The 22,278-nt window shown below is 36.2% G+C and overlaps 1 protein-coding gene across 2 annotated transcripts in view; it reads right to left on the bottom strand.

Annotated features, from left to right (window-relative positions):
* Positions 1-22,278, bottom strand: part of ZFPM2 (zinc finger protein, FOG family member 2) — a 1,273,567-nt gene that overhangs the window by 937,637 nt on the left and 313,652 nt on the right. For both annotated transcript variants that reach the window (XM_044065695.1, XM_044065696.1), the window contains exon 2: positions 6,888-7,043. In XM_044065695.1, coding sequence (XP_043921630.1) covers positions 6,888-7,043 — 156 coding nt within the window. The remainder of the gene's footprint in view (positions 1-6,887; positions 7,044-22,278) is intronic.

The raw sequence follows: 22,278 nt of genomic DNA, 5'->3' as shown, positions 1-22,278 counted from the left end.
ACGAGCCTTGATCATAATTAACTTTTTTTGTAGCTTGAGTAGTACCATGAGTACTTGTAACTTGAACAACGTTGCCCTGCTTAAAGCTGTCTTTGAAGTCAGCACATACATGCCTTCAGTAAACAGTCCTTTGATGTTAGCAAGGGAGACACATTTGGGATCAGCAGATGGAGGAAATCACTGCAGAATCATTGACAATAAGCTGCAGTTTGTAATCTTACACATGCATATAACCATTGCCTAAATCCTCTTTCAGTTTCACTTTCATTCATCTTCACTGCTTGCCTCAAAGGGCAACATTATTCTGCCATGTAAGAACTATATGATCCAGGTTTGAGCCCTAAGAAATGGCTACACTACCATACCATGGTAATAGGGACATGCGCTCTTAACCAACTAGTAATCTTAACTCCTGTCTTAATCTGTCACTCTACTCTACCGTCTTATTTTTTCCAGCTCAATGCTTCTGTTCCCATTTTCCCTAAGTTTCCCTTTAATCTCCTGGCATCCCTATCTTATCTATCGTCTTCACTGTACATCTACCTTCTTCATTGCATATGCTATATGCAGAACCCTATTATAAGTGACAGCGCTGACTTTACTTAACATCATTGCATATGTTACATATTAAACTGATATATGATAGATATGTTATCAGTTAACTGGCTTCTCAAGTTTTTGACAATATGCATTAACTTTTTGTAAGCAAGCATTTTTTTCTTTAATCTGTACTCTGGACTGTCTTCAAAATGTCACATATGAATCAGTTCTCTAGACTGGTTAACAAATCAAAATAAATAATAAGTAAATCACATAGAAGTAAAATCAGATGAGAAAGAGAAAACTGTAAATTAACAATGAAAATGTGTTACCTCAAAAATAATATTAAAACACAATGTGTGTTTTTCACAGTCATAACTATGTGGCACTGATAGAGAAAAACTGATGAGCAAAGCCTTATACCGTTTAAAAAAATTGTGCTACTCCTGAGAATTTCTGCATATTCAACAGTGTGCCTTGACTAATCCTAGTATAGAGAAGTTATATAAGACCCATAGCATCATCTGTGATTCACAGCTATGTGAATAGTAGAGTACAAGGAGTGGACAAGTCTGACAAACATGGAGATACTGGTTTTGAACCATGCTCAATATCTGTCCAAGCACCAATGAACAACATCACCATAAACCACTATACACTACAGTACATTTAGTTCTGCATCTGCGCTGCCATTGAGCAGCCTGCAAAAGACAGAGCAACAATGATGTGACCAAAACTCACAGTGAACCATACAAAATGAAGCAACAGTGCCCCTGGCAAAAGGATTCAGCACTTCAACTGATTTTATTACAATATTAATCAAATAACTTGTGCTCTGCATGCATGTAAAATGGGTGAAATTTTTTGCAAACTATTCATTGCCACTGCAGTAAAGCAGGGGGATCATAACTGTTGGATGTCATTGCCTTGTCTTTAAAGTTATTGATTCTGGTCACAGCACAATTAAAATACACAGCACTGTGGGCTCAACAGACACCTACCATGGCATATTATAATGTTCAGGAAAAGCAGAAAATAGACGAGGATATAATGTCTGATACTGCTAATTCATATATGAAGAAAAATCAGAAACCAGTACAGTACACTGCATTAACTACCAACAGGCTAAAGAATTCTCCACAGGTAACACAGTCAAAAAGTTGTAAGAAAAGCAATTTATTGTTAGATGTTTGTCTGTGACGTAATCCCATTTGCAGATATACTTTTCACATCTGCATTGTCTTGTATTGGCATGATATGTACTCTTAAAATGGATTCAGAAGTAATGTGCATGTTCCAGCATTTAGCAATATCTATGCTGTTATAATTTATATTTTGTTCAGCAACTGTTTAGGATGATTGATAAAAACAGATTGTTTTCAGCCAAGGCCCATTACTGCAGCAATGTTTAGATCACTGAACTTATAGGCTTTCAACAATGTTCTGTCTTTGCACCATGAACAAAATAATACAGTATTTTTTAAATTTCTGAATACAGCTAGTAAAAACTGGTTCTTCACTGTCTTACATTTGCTTGCGCAAGATGTATGGAGTCAGGACATTTGGTAAAATATGATAATTTATATACACTCTTTCATCCTACATTGCTTTGCAAAACTGCATATTCTTTGAGTGAATTTCTGTGAGAGACCACCTTCTCAATAGAGAATAATTACTGAATGACGTTATTAACCTCTGCCTTATCAGTCTTACAGTGTACTCCCAAGGCTATGTTTTGTTGGTTTTCCTGACACATATCTTTTTATCATACCTACCACCCAAAGATATATTAAAGTGCATTAGGTATATATGTCCTAGTCATTTTAAAAGGTAAAAAAAAAAAAACTTTTTTAAGCTTGTTTTCCAACTCTCTGATGCTCTCATATGTTTTTCTGAAGCTCTTCTGAAAAGCACTTACCATTTTTTGAAGTTTGACACAAACTAGTATACAGTTTGTAAAATGTCACCTAACTTCTAGTACGTGGTGAACTTGAGTTCTCTCCTCAAGACAGTATCACTGTATGCAGACTTTGGTTAGCTGTCTCAGCTGTTTGCAGTGTTCAATTTAGGTCTGACAGCCTAATGTAGGGTCATTGTTCCAAGACTCCATTCTTTACTTGTACTGTAGATGCTAGAGTTTACAACAGACTGCAAACAAAAGAGAAGAGGACCTGGAATCCAGTAGAACAACTCAGTTTATAAACAAAGTCTTTGGTAACTGCTGAAAAGTCTGTACAATCTAACAAAAGAGCAGTTCTCATTTATGATTTATTGTTCAGATCAAGTACTAACCATCGTGCACACAGCCATTTACAGGACCAGTAGTGTTGGTAGGGTGGGGTGGAAAGGCCAGCTGGCCCAGGTGCAAAGTGTTGGGAAGGCATGATAAGCCCAATCTCTAATGTAATACTGGCTTTTAAAAGCTGGTGTTGGATTTACGGTCAAACCTGAGTGCTGTAGTACTCCATGTGTGACCTAAACTGTAGCAAGTGCTTCTAATTACTTGAAGAGGTGGGAGGGGGGGGCACTGGACTGTGATACCAACACAGTGCACTGGTTGAGCCAGCTATGTTTTTCTACAGGACTGTGCAACATGTTTGTGAATCTGACAGAATATCTTCACAGTATAGTATAAAGAGGTTAGACTGGTCTACATGTATATTTAAAATGTTTCTTATACAGCCACATAATATATTTACATATACATTGAGATAGCTGGATATATTAAACAGTGACATTGATTTTAGGGCTGGACTTAATAATAACATACAGGATTTGAGAATAAGAAGTAACATATCCAAACATGAATTAGATTTCATCTCACTTCTTAATGAATGTAATGTTAGAGTCATGAAACCAGATAAGGGTGGGGGTCTGGTTTTCATGGACGAATATGTGTATGAAAACAAAATGCTTATGCATTTACAATCTGATACATATTTGAGATCCAGTCTTAATGAAGTGCATGTAGCCTATAAGAAAATCAGGGGAGTGTTGGATGATCTCTTTCTAGAGGGTAGTATTGATTGTAACACCTTTCACTATTTGTCCATGCCAGCACCAAAGGTTCCTACCATTTTTGGCACACCCAAAATTCACAAAAATCTAATTGATCCCCCTTTAAGGCCCATAGTGGACGGACGGGGTTCTATTACTTATGCTTGTGCCAAGTATATTGATGGTATCCTTAAACCATACATCCAGGGGGAACCTCAGATCTGTAAAGATTCCTGGGACTTTTTGGAGAATTTTAATAAAATTGAATACCATTCGAATGTGATCTTTCTGGTGGTAGATGTTAAAGATCTTTATATAGTTATACCTCACCAATTAGGTATTGACTGGACAAGAAATTTCATGCTAGCTAAAAAAGCCACCAATATACAGATGTACCTAGTGGAAACTTTACTAGACGTAATGTTATCAAACAACTTTCTGTTTTTTAAAGACCATTTTTTTCTCCAAAATATAGGAATTGCCATGGGGTTACCCTGTGGGTGTAGTTTTGCTAATAGCATTATGGCGTTTTGGGAACGTAACTGGCTGTTCAATAGTGAACTGTACCAACAACATGTCACTTGGTATACTAGATACCAAGATGACATGTGTTTTATCTGGAAGGGTCCGCAAAATCTTATCCCTGAGTTTATTGACAATATTTCTGGAATGACTGACTTTCTAGAATTTACGTATTCCATAGGAGTTGATGAAATTAACTTTTTGGATGTTAAAATCTGTAAGGACAAAACTAATAATAAATTTAAGTCAACCCATTCAAATAGTTATCTCCATTTTTCTAGTTGTCACCCCTTCCATCAAAAAAGGAGTGTAGTGAAGGGGCAATTTGTCAGGGCTGCCAGAATGATCTCAGATGATACTGATTTCATTGAGGAATGTGACAATATCAGTAGAATGTTTCTGAGTAGAGGGTATCCTGACAGTCTTATTGTGGGGACATTGCAGGAAGTTCAGGGCAAAAGGACCACTGGGCATTTTATGCCTTTGTTGGGTGGAGGTTTGATGGGTAGAGCTAATAATGACATCATGAATACGGATTCCCCTGTTCACCCTAGAATTAACTTTTTGTTCACATACAGTGTGGACTTTAAATTTATAAGGGAAGTAGTGGCTAAGAATTGGAGCATCATACTAGAAGATAGAGCTCTAGTTAATGTCTTGGGTACATATCCAAAATACACATATCGAAGGGGTATTAACCTCAAAAACCTTGTTGAAATGGTCGTAGATAAACCAAAAGATAAAATAAAGGGTATGCGAAAATGTGGAATGTGCCCACAATGTAAATTTATTCACAATGATAAGAAAGTATACATTAACAGGAAAAATTATTTTATCAAGGGTAATTACAACTGTGATACACAGGGAGTAATATATGTAGTTTTATGTGAGAAATGTCCTTCCTTCTATATAGGCAAAACAGAGAGAAAAATAAAGAAAAGAATTTATGAACACCTGTATGCCATAGGTAGGAAGGACCTCACAAATGCACTTGCTAGGCACATTTTAGATTTCCCGGATCATTGTTTTGCATTTTGTGTGTTGTACCAGGTTAGAAATGATATAAGAGGAGGACCCTGGCAGTTGTATCTGGAAGAGCAAGAGTTATTCTGGCAAATTAGAACATGTGCTCATCTCCCCCCAGGGTTAAATGATTTTGCATCCATAAAGTGTGTGCTTAAACTTAAAGCTCGTCTTAGGTAAATGCTATTTGGCAATTTGTATAGCATTTTATAGCAACTTTAATGTGAGACAGCTTCTCTTTGAATAATATATTTAATTATTTTACTATCCTTAAGCATTCAGTTTTTTATGCTATTGAGTGTTTTTTTAATGTAGCTTGTAACTTTGTTGTATTATATACACTTTATATCTGTTTTTTGTATGAATAGGTGCTTCTTGAGTAAACATTTGTCTGACACTGACTAAAAAGATTAAGAAAGGAAGGTTTTATAATATGATGATTACAGGTGTAACCATTTTAAATTGATTCATGACAGTGATTGGTTTATTAACGTTTAATGAATGTGAACTACTTTTTATATAAAAATAGAGCTGTGTGGAGTGACTGTTGTCTGATGAAGGCTGGGCATTTGCTTAGCTGAAAGCGTTTACCTTGAATAAAACAGTCCATGCCGTTTTATCCAGCTTGGTTCTGCTTTCCAGTTTTGTTTTGGTTTTGTTTTAAACAGTTTGAGTGTATATATTTGACTGTATTACATGATAATTTGCTAATATTCCAAAAACAGGCTAATTGCCAAGGTTAGAAAATGTTCCCCATTAAAAGGTGGTCACTTGATACAGAATTATTATTTAATACCTGTATGTATTTTCTCCACCAGGAAATCATTCACATTCCATCACTCAAGTACTTTCACTACAGAAAGTTTAGCATGCTGCACAAATGACTTTCAATAAATCTGCATTTTCATAGGTACATATTATATGGAAACACTTGTTATTTAGCAAAGACAGAGCATTACAATGGCTATTTATCTAATTAGTATTAACTTCAATCTCACATTATATGTTTAAAAAATATATCATGCACTGACGCTTTGCAACATCACAATTTCAGGAAAAGACAAAGTCATTTAAGGGTAGAAAGCAAGGTAAGATGCAATGTTCATGGCAACATGTCACAAAACGTGTTCGGCTAAGCAACTTTCAATTCTGTGAACACCGGTCTTGGCATAAGATAAGCCAGCAAACAAAATCACATGTGTTTATTGGAATGGTAATTTCCCTTCTAGGAAAAATCTAGAAAACCCACAAACTTTTCATCAGTAGCTTAACTGGTAGTACACTCGCATGTAGTGCTGAAGATTGTAGGTTCTATTCTCGCATCAAGTCATTGGATTAATTTTCTAATACTGACATTGCAGTACAGCATACATGGGGTACAGCATTCCTATGTGTGCCATCCTTCAGATGAGATGTTAAACCAAAGCCCTATCTGTTTAAATTGGTGGTAGCTCAGGTAGATGTGAAAAATTCCTTGGCACTTATCAAAAAAGTATGGGAAGTTCCCAAGTTCAGATCTCCAATGAATAGAGGTCATTGGCCTAGTGGGAATAACCCAGTCAACAAAAGTGTAAATATAAAAATACAGATTTTGATCCAGAATATATATAATAGAGTCGGTCTGTGCACATTGCTTATGATTGGAGAGTGTGCTGTGAACTTTGGGGAATAATAACCCTTGATTATTAAGGAGAGAACATCACAATAAGAATTAAGCCTTGCAGGACCAAGGAGATAATGCAAGTGTTTGTAATCTGTAAGAAGTCAAACAGCAGCCTGAAACATAGAGGAAAAAAAGATAATACCTTTAGGGCAGAAGTATTCCATGTCTTCACAGGTCAAGTTCTCAGGTTCAAACTCTACTGAGAAGTTTTCCTCTAATGGGAAATCTTCTTTTGAGACTGTGTCATTTTCCTCCGATAGACTCTCTCCTTCATCTTCAATAGCATCCTCAAGAGGCCCTTTAAGCAGAACAAAAAAGGAGAATTCATGCTTTACTGGTCTGCATGTTCAATACAAAAGAAATCTGAAATTCCAGTACAATGGACTGTGAAGGATCCTTCTCCCTGCTATATATATTAACATGCTCCACGTGAATACATCTAACATTTACTGAAACTGTAGAACATTAAAGTCTTTACCAGCTGCCCTATAATAAACATCTACTTTAAGCAGACAGTGAGATAGCAAAACAGAAATGTAGTATGTGATGTATTGGGGATTTACACACCATTACTATTATTATTTTTAACTCGCATCTGTTATTGCACCACTTTACTCATTAAAAACTAAAGTCATAAACATTTATTCAAACGTTGATCCCTTTACAGTTAAGAAATGCATATTTTATCATCAGCTTTTCCCACCTAGAATTGTAGAAATACTACTCCTAGAGAATCTTTCTGGTCTTTAGCTATTTGGTGTACAGATATGTGCTACAGACACACTTCCAGCAGTTTTAAGTGTTCTGTGTGATTTGAGCCATAATGTTTGTGAGACATGTTCAGACAGAATTATAGTGAAGTTCAAAGAGAATTCTTTGCTGTACCTTTGGTTTGAACAACCTATGTGTCATCACAGGCATTTTACCTCAAAGTTACACTGAATGACCATTTCCAAAACAAAGGCCTTACATAAATATAATGTAAAGATTACTGTTTTAAGGATCTATGGAAGTTACTAGACAAGGAAGGTCAACTTGCTACAAGATCAGACAATGGTTACAGCTTTGAAACAAGAGTTTGACTTGCTCCTTAAATAGATTTTAAGGACACTGACTTAGGGGAAGATAAGAGGAGCTTAATGAAAAGTAGTAAAAAGTGCTACCAATATAAAATTAATAACAATAATTATAATTTTCCTAAGGAATAAAAAAAACAACTACAGGCTAAGGCTTTGTTGCTGCTGCATTTTGTGCAGAGTATAAAGGAATCCTGAAACCTCAGATGTCTGTCTAATAGCCATAAATTCATAAAATGGATTATTTTATGAACATAAATGTTGTATCCAAATTTTAACAAGACTTTGACAAAATGCAAATACTGACAGCAAGGACCTTCAATCTAATCTAAACCTGAGAATTCCATACTTTCATTAAACTTTTTTTCTTTGTTCAGAATACCAAAAGAGTCACTCAACTAATATACAAAAGTCCTTAAAGCAGCAAAGCCAAGACAGTACATCTGGTAACGTTTCAGTGATAGGTGACACCATAGTCAGGCACATAGGTGCACAACTTCACTGGCGGAGCAAAGGCAGAGTGATGGTTAGATGCCTCTCGGGTGCCAGGATCAGCAGTGTCACTAGGGCCCTCAAGTCCCTTCACCCTTAGTACAATTATCACACATTCATAGTGTACAGTGGAGTGAATGACTTGAGACATTCCTCCTTGAATCAAATGAATAGGGACATGATGGAACTCTCAGAACATGCATTTGAAATTGTAATGAAACTAGTATTAAGCTGTATTCTACAATTGCCAAAAATGATGTCACAATTCAAGCAAACGATAACTGACTTCAAACACTGTCTTAGCTATTGGTGTCATTATAAGAAGAGGCAATATATTTTAGCCTGGAAGGAGAGAACTGACAACCCTGGCTACTTTTCTATAGATGGCCTGTACCTCTCTCCTCATGGCTTGCTTATTTTGGCCTGGATGTTTTCATCTCCTATAGTGCCTTCTTTAAGGCAAGGTCAGTCTCCTCAAACTACCTACATAGCCAAACAAATTCAGAACTATACATAATTAGCATGTTTCAATACTAGAAGTCTGAACAAGACATTGCACTCTTTACAGGCATTCTTAACTCTTGAAAATATAGCTATCTTTGTAATTACAGAAACATGGTTTCAGAACAGCAATAGCACCCAACAATGCAGGGTTTCAGTGTCTGTTACTCTTTCAGATCCAAACATAAAATGACAGTGTTACTGGAGGGGGAGTGTCTATATTCCTAAGCACCCAACTCACCTTCAGACTTGTACACCAGGGCAACAACCATGAACTTTTTCAAATGTTTTTCATGGTAAATGGAACTCTACACCATATGAAAACCACCATCATACCCCCTCCATGTTACCTGAAGCCCATGAGGCATAATTAAACAAACTAACATCCCTCCCTAGTGTGTGTAACACTATTTTGTTGGGAAAAGTCAACTATCCTTTCATTTACTGGGAAACCTACATGACCTCAGATAAATACGCACAAATATACCTGGCCTTTGTTAATGCAAGCTTTATATGTCAAGAAGTTCAAGACATATTGAACATAAGTTTCAAACCTCCTGCTATCACTGTTAACAATGACCCTTATAAAGAGGTGTACACAAATACCATGTACAAACACCTCTACAAATGCATACTTGACTGTTCCTGAATGTATCAAAACAAGGTCCTCAAAAAAATACAAGCCACCCTGGTGGAAATCAAGCATAAACAGTTTATACAACAAGAGGAATGAATGTCTAAGAACAAGAGGGAACTGACTCAGCAGAGGAAGGACACCCTTCACAGCCTAAACAAGCAAATTAGATATCTTGTAAAGTCCTCTAATGCCAATTATGAAGTTAAACTAGCATCCTTATCTAAAGATAATCACAATGCATTCTTTAGCTATGTCAGAAATCTAAAAGGGAAGCCCAGCTTTGTGCCAAACTAATAGTGGACGGTACCACTCATACTGACCCTGAGGACATCACCAAACTACTAGCAGACAGATATGGCAGAAACTTCACACCCCTGTCACCATCAGAGATACCACAATGTATACCTGTCACAAGTTGTCTACCTAGTATCTTAAAAGAGCAGGTTGTAACCTCACTCTCCATGGCCAAAAACTCACCGGACAACATTCCAGGCTGTTATTAAATGAACTAAAACAAAACCTAGAGGAACCACTTGGCACTCTCTTCAACCACAGTGTAAGTACCGGCTTTGTCCCGGCAGACTGGAAAACAGCAACAGTAACTCCCTTGCACAAAGGGGTCCATCAACTGACCATGGGAACTATAGACCCATAAGCCTAACCAGTCTTATCTGCAAGGCAATGGAGAGAATCACCAGTGACCTTATCAACAAAGACATAGGTGACCTTCAAACTCTTGACCCAACCCAATTTGAATTCATTCAGGGTAGCTCATGCTAATTAAACATGGCGGACTTCTTCAAGAATGTGACTAAAGCCCTAGATGAAGACAAAACAGTACATACAGCCTATCTGAGTCTGAGCCTGACTTAGCCAAGGTTTTTAACACAGGCATCACTGAGACACACACCCAGCTGGAAATTACGCCATATGTCTCTAGCTTACTGACAGAATGCATACAGTCAAAGTCAGGGATTACACTTCTACCAGCATGGGCCCCCTACTGTTTATAATTTATTTCTCAGAACTCCAGGTGAAAATAGATGGCCTGTGACTTATCAAGTTCACCAATGACTGTAAAGTGGGTGCAATCACTGAGTCTCCCAATGATGTTGACATACTACTGAAAGGGCTTACACAGACAAATGACTGGTGCCAAAGCAATGGAATTAGACTAAACACACAAAAAAAAGAGTTATCATCCCTTTCAGCAAAGGGGAAGTCTCTGCAAATTACAGTATTAACAGTAACCCCCTTAGCTCAAACCCTGTGGTAAGAGATTTGGGAACACAGGTTGATAGCAACTTTAACTTTGATCACCATGTTTCCACAGTGGTAAGGAAGGCCTTCTATGTTGCACATCTCATAAGTAAGGGCATCACATCCAGAGCTAAGGATGTTATGACCCCCCTGTACTCATCCCTCATCAGACCACTAATAGAATACAGTCCTCCCTTTTGTATGTACCTCTCCAAACACCTGCAGTAGCTGGAGAGACCTCAGAGGTCTCTCACCAAGAAAATTCAGGGCCTTCAATACATGACCTACATGCACAAAATGAAGGTCCTGTCACTGCACTCTGTATCTTACAGCTTTCTAAGAGGCGACTTGTGCCTGACCTACAGAGCAGTCTCGGATCCTGCCCTAATTGAAATGCTGCATATTTGCAAGTCAAATAGGACAAGATTCACTCACTCTAGGGTGCTTACCCTTGCCTGCAGCATTAACAGGACATGTAGGAGAGACAGATATGCCTTCCAGAGATTCTCGCTCCTCTGAAACAAACTCCCATTTCATATAAAACAGAGCTCCTCAATAACCCTATTTAAGTGTAACTTAGATAACTAGATGGGAGAATGTAAATTTAGCCCAGGCGTGTCACCTATATTCCTCTTGGATAAGGGCAGTCAGTACTGATCATACACTTGCACTGCAAATATAGACCATACAACTTGGTCAATAAGGGAACAAGGGTATAACATGGTTATGCTTATAAAGGCCCTAGGACAAATAGCCTAGAAACCTCCTGTGAACCTTTGAACCTACGAACCAAATAGGACTTCAAAAATACTGGATTTGGCTCTAACCAATATTGTCACTTTATGTTCAGTACCTGCAGTTACCTTATCACTGGTCAATCAATATCACTCACTATGATTGCAAAAGCAGACATCACAAAACACTTCTGACTTTAGAGAGTACTACAGTGTAAATCTAATACAGCTAACTGAGAAACTGATGATCTTCAAGTGGTCTCCTCTCTAAGATGACGCCATCTCACATACCACTACATTTGTGGAACATTTCTAAGCTAGCCACAAAGTGTGCAACAAAGTATCTGTCCTCAAAACATATATACATAGTGCCAAATTCAGGAATAAACCACAAAAGTGGAACTCTGGAACATACAATTGATACAATAAGAGGAAGACACTTAAAGCCTGTAAAAGTACACGTAACACCACTATCCTGAGATGAACTCATAAAGTTCAACAAAATCTCTGAAACAAAATCAAATCATCCTAAAGTATGAATTGAAAACTGCCACCTCTGTTAAAGAAAACCACAACGACTTCTTCAGATAAATCAGAAACTTTAGAGTAATGACCACCAACATTCACATCTAATAAATAATAATAACACTTATTCGTCCCATGAGGACACAGACAACATATTAGCATACAAACCAATTGCTAACTTTACTCCACTATTTCTTCCAAACTTTTTTTGAAATTAGTAGCACACTTATACCACCCCTTCTGGTCACTTACAAGCAAATCCCGAATGCACTCTCCAAGGCTTGCTTCTTGGGTCCAGATAATGTGACAGGTTGCCTGGTACAAATGCTGCTAAGCCCATTCAATCTCGGCCTCTCCACTGGATTCATGTCAGAAGGATGGAGAACTACTTGTAGTCTTCCTGCTCCAATACTGTACTCCTATAACCTTTTCTAGAAAATACTGGGATATATCATTATGAAAGTCATTAACAAGGAAATAGGCAGTCTACAAGCCCTAGACCCTAGGCCATTTCAGTTTATTAAAAGCAACTGATTACTTTTGAACCTGGTGGGATTCTTTGAGAATGTTAATGTGATGCAATAGATTCTGGCAGATCAGCTCACACTGCCTACCTTAACCTAGGCAAGGCCTTTGATACTTTCCCATATTCTGACATTATCAACAAGGTAATCAAACTAAAAGTAACCCCTTACGTTACCTACTGGATAAGAAAATGGCTAACGGATAGATTTTAATCTATTAGTGTGGGAGGCATGCTCTTTCCATTAAGAGTAATTACCAGTGGCATGCCCTAGGGATTGGTCCTGGGGCCACTTACCTTTGGTATTTACTTTCTCAACATTAAGGCTGACATCAAGCGGACTGTCACTGATCAAGTTTGCAAATGCCTGTAAACTTGGAGCTGTCATTAACTCCCCATCTAACTTGGAGATTCTTCAGGAAGGACAAACACACACCAAATAGTCTGTCTTGTGTCTTGTCCATAACCTAAAACTAACCAAGAAATGCAGCATTGTGTCCTTTGGCAAACCTCGGCACCCATGTATATACCACACAGGTGACACCCTTTTCTAAGTTGACTTAGCCATTAGAGACCTGGTCACTTTCACTGACAATGAACTATCCTTTGATCACCCACGTATCCACTATTAGAAAATCCTTTAAACTCGCCAGACAAACAACCAGGGGTATTTTTTCCAAATCTAAGTAAGACATCATCCCTCTCTATTTCTCTCTCACCAAGCCTGTAATAGATTACAGTGACACCTGTGGTATGTAGTTGTCTAAGTGTATGATCAAATATGAGACCACAGCATTTCCTGACTAAAATAATTAAGGGCATGTATTTCCTGTGCTACGCAGACTCCCTTAAAGTGCTCTCTTTCTCTCTCTTTCCTGTTTCTTACATACTTTTGAGAGATGAATTCTGTCTAGTCTACAGAGACTCAAAGGATACAGCTCCATGCAACCCCTTGAACTTCCACAAAACTAATAACACCCGCAGCATCTGCTCAAAAGATCTTAACTTCCACTGTACAATAATTGGGACCCGATGGTGATATAAATATGTATCCCAGAGAATTATTCTTTTATGGCATATACTTGTTGAATCTAAAGCAAAGTAGCTCCCTAACCCTCTTTAAGCATAACCTGGATGAATGGATGGAGAACCTGAAATAGACCCCAAGTCTGGCCACTCAATCCTCCACTGAAATGGGTCAAAACAAGTTATAAATTAGTCGTGTCAATGGATACCTATGGTATGGGATATTGTGGCTAGGTTACTAATAGTCGTCTGAATATTGTGGCTAGGTTATTAATAGTCATCTGGTCAACAGCCTAGTACTGAACCTATGAACCTGATCCACACATAAGACTTGCCCTCATACCTTACTTATCTGGTTCTACTACAAAATGTCATATAGAAAGGAAAAAAACACAAGCATCAGAAACACTTAAAATTAATTCCCAAAACACTAAAGAGCAAGAAAGTAAAGATTAAGTGTTTTCTGCAGGTAGGGCAAGTCACATTAAACCCTGATGTTGGGTGCAAACCCTCCATACCCCTCAAACCTATATATACACCATCTCTAGGGTTACGCTGACTCAATTAAGGCATAAATCTCCCAAAATGGGGGACTCACTGCCAGCACACACTTAGAAATTTCACTGGCAATGACGTTCTATGTAAAGCAGTAATATTGTGCTTCCTGGCATCTTGTGTTTTGAGCAACTGATGTTAAAGGAATTTCACCTTGGTTAATTGCAAATATACCTATTTATTTACATGCTTGTTTTGTTGAATGAGAGTCCAACTGTTTAAGGTCCAGCAGCAGAAGAACCCTTGGGAGAAAATCTCAAAAAGGGTCCAATCAAAATATATTTTTTCACCAATTTACACTTGAGACTAGTGCAGAAATCATTAGCTTGCATTAGTGGCAGAATGCTGCATGTATCAATTATATAATAAACAAACAAAAACTAGTACTCTCAAAACTTTGTTGATGAGCTCGGTCACAATAATTTCCAAAAATCATGAAACCCAGGTAGTGTTCCAAAGCAACAAGTCTTTGTCTCAGACAAGTGATCATCAGTAACAAAAAATCAAAAATAGTTTACAATGTTAAACATATCGACTCTTATATAGTTAGAAGTAGGTGTGGAAACTATGTGTATTTTTTAACTTTAAACCAGCCTATTCCAGGCAAACAATATAAACAGGGCTGTAAAAATGCATTAATGAACAGCAAGCACCCACCCCAGCACACCACTATTGATTAGATCAAACTAAATCCTAGTTAAGGAAAACACTACCTATTTGCAACCCACACTTCAAAATCCATTATTAAGAAAAGCATAACATGCATATAAAAAGACTGACTTTTAACTAAAATTACTTTTGGCTAACTAATGCAATAAAGCCTTTGTCTGGTCTGTGATAAGAACTAAAATCATATAAATGGGTAGATAAGTACAAAGAGCTAATTAGATAGATACAAGAAAAAACCCACATAGCAATCTAACCATAAACATTATCTAATTAGAGCACTATAAATATAAATGTATTTATTTATTTATTTATTTATTTATTTATTTATCTACTTATTTATTTTACATGTGTTTACCTGGAGAGTCCGACTGGGCATGAATCCTATTTTCAGAGGAGGTCTGGGGAGAAAAGCTACTCGAAGATTAGTACAGTCAATACAACACAAATGTTAATTAGGTGTAATACAGAGTGAAGAAAGTTAATAAAGTACAGTAACAAGGTCAAGAAAAGCACATAAATATACTAATAGGAACACATTGTGTTACAATAAACAATGCAGTTGTAAAGACAATTTTGTTCTGTCATATGGATACATTTATCAGTGGCTAATACAGTAAATACACATTGTTTAGTATGAGTATAGAAAGGAGTTGTTGTAAGCTTACATAGCAAATACAAAGATGGTACAATCATTAACTGAGGCTACCCCAGGCCAGAACAATTACATATCCAAGATCTATTTAAATGGGATCGGTGGAGTTTTTTTAAGTACTTTTTGTTGTTAAATATATATCTGTGTAATAATATCCAATAAACATCCATCAATTTGTATTAGTGTACATAAAACCTAAGTTATTTACAGCTCAGAAAAAATGTCAGTGCTTTACAGTTGAAAAAAATGTCATTAGAGTTTTAATCTTTACAGTCCTGAAAATTTTTTATACAATGAAAACCAGTAGAAAAAACAGACAGAAATACAAAAAAAGTAGATGAAGTAAACTAGTAATATATAAAAGTCTGCAGGTGTGTCTATAAGTGTTTGCATGAGCATGCACCAGTATGCTACATGAGTGAATTATATCAAAACTTTATGGCAATAGCGGTATGAAAAAATATGTGTTTTGAATTTACCATTTAAATCTTTGGTGTGATGCAAGAATGTATTAAATCTATCTTTTATATGTAATTAATGCAATTATTATGTCCTGTTTTACTCAAATTATTTTTATGATAATGTAATTATAGCAAAGACAATGTCCTATTTTTTAATTATCTTCTACTCATTCTATGCATCAAGATTGTTTATTTTACTTATGTATGTATTACTATTGAATTGTAATTATATAGTTCTGTGGAGCTTTTCTCCCCGGGCCTCCACTGAAAATGGGCTCTTTTTGGCCCAGTGGACTTTCCCAGTCAACAAATGCAATAAATAAATAAATAAATAAATTATTACACAGATATATATTTATATTTATAGTTATAGTGTTCTGATTAGATAATGCTTATGGCTAGATAGCTATGTGTGTTTTTCTTTCTTGTATCTATCTATTTAGCTCTTTTTATTTATCTACCTATATTCTGGGACTTCATCAGAACAATCAAAATAGTCAATATAAACCCTTTTATACAGAAAAATCCTCTAATTATTCAATGAAGTCAAAACTATTTCTTGAAAAGACATTAGCGTTATATTATGAAAAACTACTGCCATTTAAATAAATCATTTTGCCATTTAAATGATACAAAAATATAAGGAAAATACACCACCGTTGAATCTGGTAAATGCAACTGTCCCAATAAGTAATAAATAAAGCACTCAGAAATATGAGGGATGTTGCGAAGCGAGCTTAAACAGTCTCAGAAATGAACCTGTCACAAAATGCAAGCGATCCACAAATGTTGAGACTCCACAGATTTATTGTTCCAGAAACAAACTTTGGATAAGCGCTTTCACTACAAATAGCTTCATCAGATCCTTTTCATAGTAACTAAAGCAGGACCTTACACATATATAGCAAATAAACCAATTAAAACAATTAAACAATTAATATCATTATAATTAAAGAAAAGTATTGTATTTAAAGTGATATGTGAAAAAAGCGCATAAATTTATCCTAGGCACTTTTAAAAATATTACATAGAATAATTTAACAAACTTGATAAAAACTATACTTATAAAATATATGTATAGTAACTATGCAAAAATATATATGCTAAAACAATTGTACTCAGTAGGTACAATGTATAGATATGTATGTCTAAGTATTACATGTATGCATATAGTCGTATATGTATTATGCATGCAAACTTAGATATTACTATATTATGTATAAGGCATGAAAGTCATTTCACATTCCTCCGCTGTCTTAATTTGGGTTTTATGGAGGCTATTTCATTGAGCCCAGACCCTTAATCAGCTCTTATAACTATCCATTCACTTTCCTTACTTTCTGTGAGGTTCCTGATATCTCCACCCCTATTACTGGGAGTCACAACCTCAAGAATTCTAAACAAAAACTGTGTGATTCCCCAAATAATGTTATGTGCTTGGCCAATGCATTGTGGCTCGATCTTTTCCTGATGTGATATAAATGCTCACGTATCCTGTCTCTGAAGGTACGATTCGTCTTACCCACATAAAAAGACAGGCATACCTGGCATACTGCTAAATACACCACATTGATGTACAATCAGCATCTGCATTGGTTCTAAATATAGTTTTTAAATCAGGGTGAAAAAAAGTTGTATTAGTGTCTATGAAGGATCAGAAATTACAATGGCCACAAGGCTTGGTATTGTTTTAGTTTATATATTTTTGTATAGTTACTATACATATATTTTATAAGTACAGTTTTTATCAAGTTTGTTAAATTATTCTATGCAATATTTTTAAAGTGCCTAGGATAAATTTATGTGCTTTTTTAAACATATCACTTTAAATACAATACTTTTCTTAAATTATAATGATGTTAATTGTTTAATTGTTTTAATTGGTTTATTTGCTATACATGTGTAAGGTCCTGCTTTAGTTACTATGAAAAGGACCTGATGAAGCTATTTGTAGTGAAAGCGCTTATCCAAAGTTTGTTTCTGGAACAATAAATCTGTGGAGTCTCAACATTTGTGGATCGCTGGTTACAAAAATATAGCATAACAAGACTTGAATATTTAATACAACATAACAAACTCACTAATATAAAACAATGATACACTTTACAGAACATTACATTAGATTGTAACTTAGTAATCTAAAAACATTCTCTCATTTCAATAAAAAGTGCCCATTACCCTCCCCTTGGATTGCATGGGACCAATTCCAAAATTCCAAACTTAAATTTGGTGAAACCCTGTAAATGAAAAGTGTGCTTATACAAAGAGTTATTAATATTACCTTTCGAAATTGCATATATATATATATATATATATATATATATATATATATATATATATATATATATATATATATATATATATATATATATATATATACATATGTTCATATATTCTAGTCTTAAGCTTTCTTTCCATTTTTCTTACATAGTAACCACTACACGTTTCACATATGGAAATATAAACCAGCCCTTTTGTATTACAATTACCTCTCACTAACTTAACATTATAACCTGTATCTTTCAAAATAATATTATCTGTATCTAAGATATAAGGATATTGCTTACACATACCATACTTGGTCGTACCCTTAATTGACAAAATTGAAGGTTGACCTGAATGTTCAAAGGGGTACTCAAATTTTTTTTCCTGTCTTAAAAATGAAATGAGGTTTGAAATTATAGAAATGAGAGAACTTTTTTTGGATTATTAAATACAATCTAATACCCCACCAGGGATCAACAAGCATGTTTCACTTGTTCCTGGTTGAAAGATGAGAGTTTTAGATCTTAAATAATGTTCTATTGTGTATCATTGTTTCATATTAGTGAGTTTGTTATGTTGTATTAAATATTCAAGTCCGGTTATGGCATATTTTTTGTATCATTTAAATGGCAGAACAATTTATTTAAATGGCAGTAGTTTTTCATAATATAGGGCTAATGTCTTTTTAAGCATGATTTTTGACTTCATTGAATAATTAGAGGATATTTTTGTCTAAAAGGGTTTGTGTTGACTGTCTTGATTGCTCTGATGAAGTCCCAGAATGTTTATGAGGGACAAAAGTGCTTAACATACTTTTTATGTCATTGTTTGTTATAATAAACAGCTTTTGGTTTTTAAGCGTCTCCGACTTGCTGTCTCATCTTCTGGGCATAAAGCTTATAGTGTGAAATCACTGTGGTGCCAAGTTTTATATGCCAATACCATGCCACAATTTACTTATCACACCTTTTTGCTAAGCAACCTACTGTAAATAAGACTGTATCTGTTAAACTTTCCCTAAGCAGCTAACCAAAGGCTTGTTTTTGGGGACCATCGGCTACATCTGATAAATATGTTGAAGGTAGTATGTCTAAAACCTCTGCTATCTAATAAAATAACCAATTTTTTTCTTACTTATCAGAATATGAACACAACTATTTACAGTGAGCTAAAGAGAGATTATATTAAACACTATCATAACATGCTTGCTCTCCCAGGCATTTTCTTTGGGTCAGAAGACAAATGAGTATGGTTCCAGGACCAGTTAATTTATGTGTTTAACAAATACATAAAAAGAAATAAGCAGATATACATAAAGTTGCTTTTGAAGCAGATGCACCAGGGTATAGCCAACACGACCAAATCACCTAGAGCCATAGTTTACACTGTCTAGAGTCATTCATTCTTATATTAATTACATCATATCATCTTGGAGAAGATACAGTGTCTGATAAGTGCAGATCTTTTATATAAATACCTAGCAGTAAACATGAAACCAGAGATTTGTGTGGGATGCCATCAAATACGCATTTTATATAAGAATACACACTGTTGTTTCTTTGTCATATGCCATAAACAAACTTTACAACAGAAGGAAGAAACTGTTGCAGAAAAGAGGAAAACCCCAAGATGCAAAACACTCCCTTATCAGCCTCAGTAAGAAGTTGAGATCCCTCATAAAATCCATCAAAGCTAGTAAAGAAAATAAAAGATTCCAAAGACAACCACAAGGCATTCTATAGCTAAGTCAAGAATCTAAATGGCAATGCTCAGATCTACTCTGAGCTACAACAGAATGGCATTAAATATACTGATCCCAAGGATATTGCCAATATCCTTTCAGATCGATTCAGTGCAAACTTGACCCCCTCTCACCCCCTAAAGGACCCATCTCAATACTGATAGATTGTCAAATTCCGGTATGCATGGCCACACCGGTAAAAAACACACTCTCTAAAGCTAAGAATACAGCATCCATGGGACCAGATGACATCCCGGGCTGTGTATTACATGAACTACAAAATGAACTGGCACCTCACCTAAGTGTCATGTTTAATCATAGCCTCACCTCAGGCTTCGTGCCCATTGAGTAGCGCACAACTACAGTTATCCTACTCCACAAGGGGCCAACACTAAGGGTCTCTGGCTAACAAGTTTGCAGATGACTGCAAACTGGGAGCCATTACTGAATCCCTAAATGATGTGGATATTCTACAAAAGAGCTTTATACAAACAGATGCTTGGTGTCAGAGCCGTGGACTCGAAGCTCAATGCCAAGAAATGTACAGTTATCCCCTTTGGAAAAAAACATGTACCTATGAATTACCACATAGGTGGCAGTACACTAAACACGAAAGTGTGATAAGAGACTTAGGGACACAGGTGGACAGTGGTCTCACTTTCGATAACCACATCGCCACAACAGTCAGAAAATCCTTCTATGTGGCTCACCTCATCACTAAGGGCTTTTCATCCAGAAAAACGGAGGTCATTGTCCCACTCTACTCATCCCTCATTCGACCCATTATAGAATACAATGCCTTGTTTGGTATGTACCTCGTGTGACATCTGCAACAACTGGAAAGGCCACAGAAATACCTCACTAAAAGAATCACGGGCCTAAAGCAGATGCCCTATGTTGACCGTGTAAAAAACATCCAGCTATACTCTGTCGCATATCGTCTACTCAGAGGCAATCTCTGCTTAACATACAAGGCCATGTCAAACCCAAAGCTGTTGGGCATGCTACACTAAAAGAAATCCAAATCCCTCAGAGCCACACACTCCAGGGATCTAAACCTTGTCAGGACAATAAACAAAACATGCTGGAGGGATAGGTTCCTGACCCAGAGACTTCCCATACTCTGGAACAGGCTGCCCATACATGTCAAGCAGAGCACCTCCTTGGCTCTCTTCAAAAGGAACCTTGATGATTGGATGGGAGATAGGAAATTCACCCCAGGGATGACGTCAGTCGCTGTGCTAGTCAGGGGTCCAGGGAAGTAAATATTGTGGGAAGAAATATCCAGGGAATTGTTATGGCTAGGCTTGTATAGGCCCTAGGGCCGATAGCCTAGTACCAGCCTATGAACCTATGAGCCTATATTACTTAGCTATATCCGTAAAGTCAAACACTGCCAGACTGACAAACAGCAATGGCAAGAAAAAGTATGCATGACAAGCAAAACAAAATGCAGTTTAGTGCTTGTTAAAATGAACGTACATGTCCCAGTAACCTGTTATTGCTCCTCTGAATAGTTGTATGACATGCTCAAAACTGTCCACATTTTTGCATCATATAGTCGGTCTGATGCTCATAAAATTTTTATTTTTCTGGTGCATCAGTGAGGAATGAAGTTAGTAAATAATGACCAACATTTGGATTTCAGACTTCATATCCCTAAGAAAATGCATGTTCATGTAAAATTTGATATTCTATTAACTTTCTAATTTTATAACAGCAATATTTAAAATCTGTCCCTGATATTGATCCTTCACACCCCCGTCCCATTATTCTTGACTTTTTCCAGAAGTATTGTGATTAGATGCATAGATACATTGTAAATAATGAAGTAATATGGAATGCACAGAAACTGAGAATTAATGAATTAATTGAGAATTATTTTTTTTCTGCTGTTTATATTTGTGAAAGACCTCATGTAGAGTTTATTCTTCAGTTATACGCTTTTGTACTAGCTTGCTGTTTAATTCTATACCCGTTTACTAATATGTATTGTCATTCTTTGGTAGATTGGTGTTGCCAAAATGTCAGAAAGTACTTTTTAAATTATTCCTGTATTGCTCTTATGATTTCATAATCTGATAGCCAACTGTTGTATTTGGTGTACTTGTCTATGCTCTTTCCTGTTTTTAATATCTTGAGACCCAGATTATGGCTAAGTAGATTCTATGGACCAGCTCTCTCACCCAGTTGCCATATAAATAAAATGATACAGATCAGCATTTACATGGATCTCTGGAGTGTTTTCTTTTGTAAACAAGGAACATAACTGCTGCGGCCCAGTTACTGCGAGTTTCATCAGTCTTAGTTGGTCTAGAGCTGTGGTGAGTTTTTTTTTCTTACAATACAGCATTTGCTAAAATCACAGACATGAGTTTTAAATGCTTCAATAGTAATACATGCAAAACTGACAGAA

This window comes from Protopterus annectens, chromosome 3.part0 (assembly GCF_019279795.1).
Source record: "Protopterus annectens isolate FY-2018-M chromosome 3.part0, PAN1.0, whole genome shotgun sequence".
Classification (NCBI taxonomy): domain Eukaryota; kingdom Metazoa; phylum Chordata; order Ceratodontiformes; family Protopteridae; genus Protopterus; species Protopterus annectens.
The sequence above is the reverse complement of the archived record's forward strand: the minus strand, read 5'-3'. Positions and strand labels throughout refer to the sequence as shown.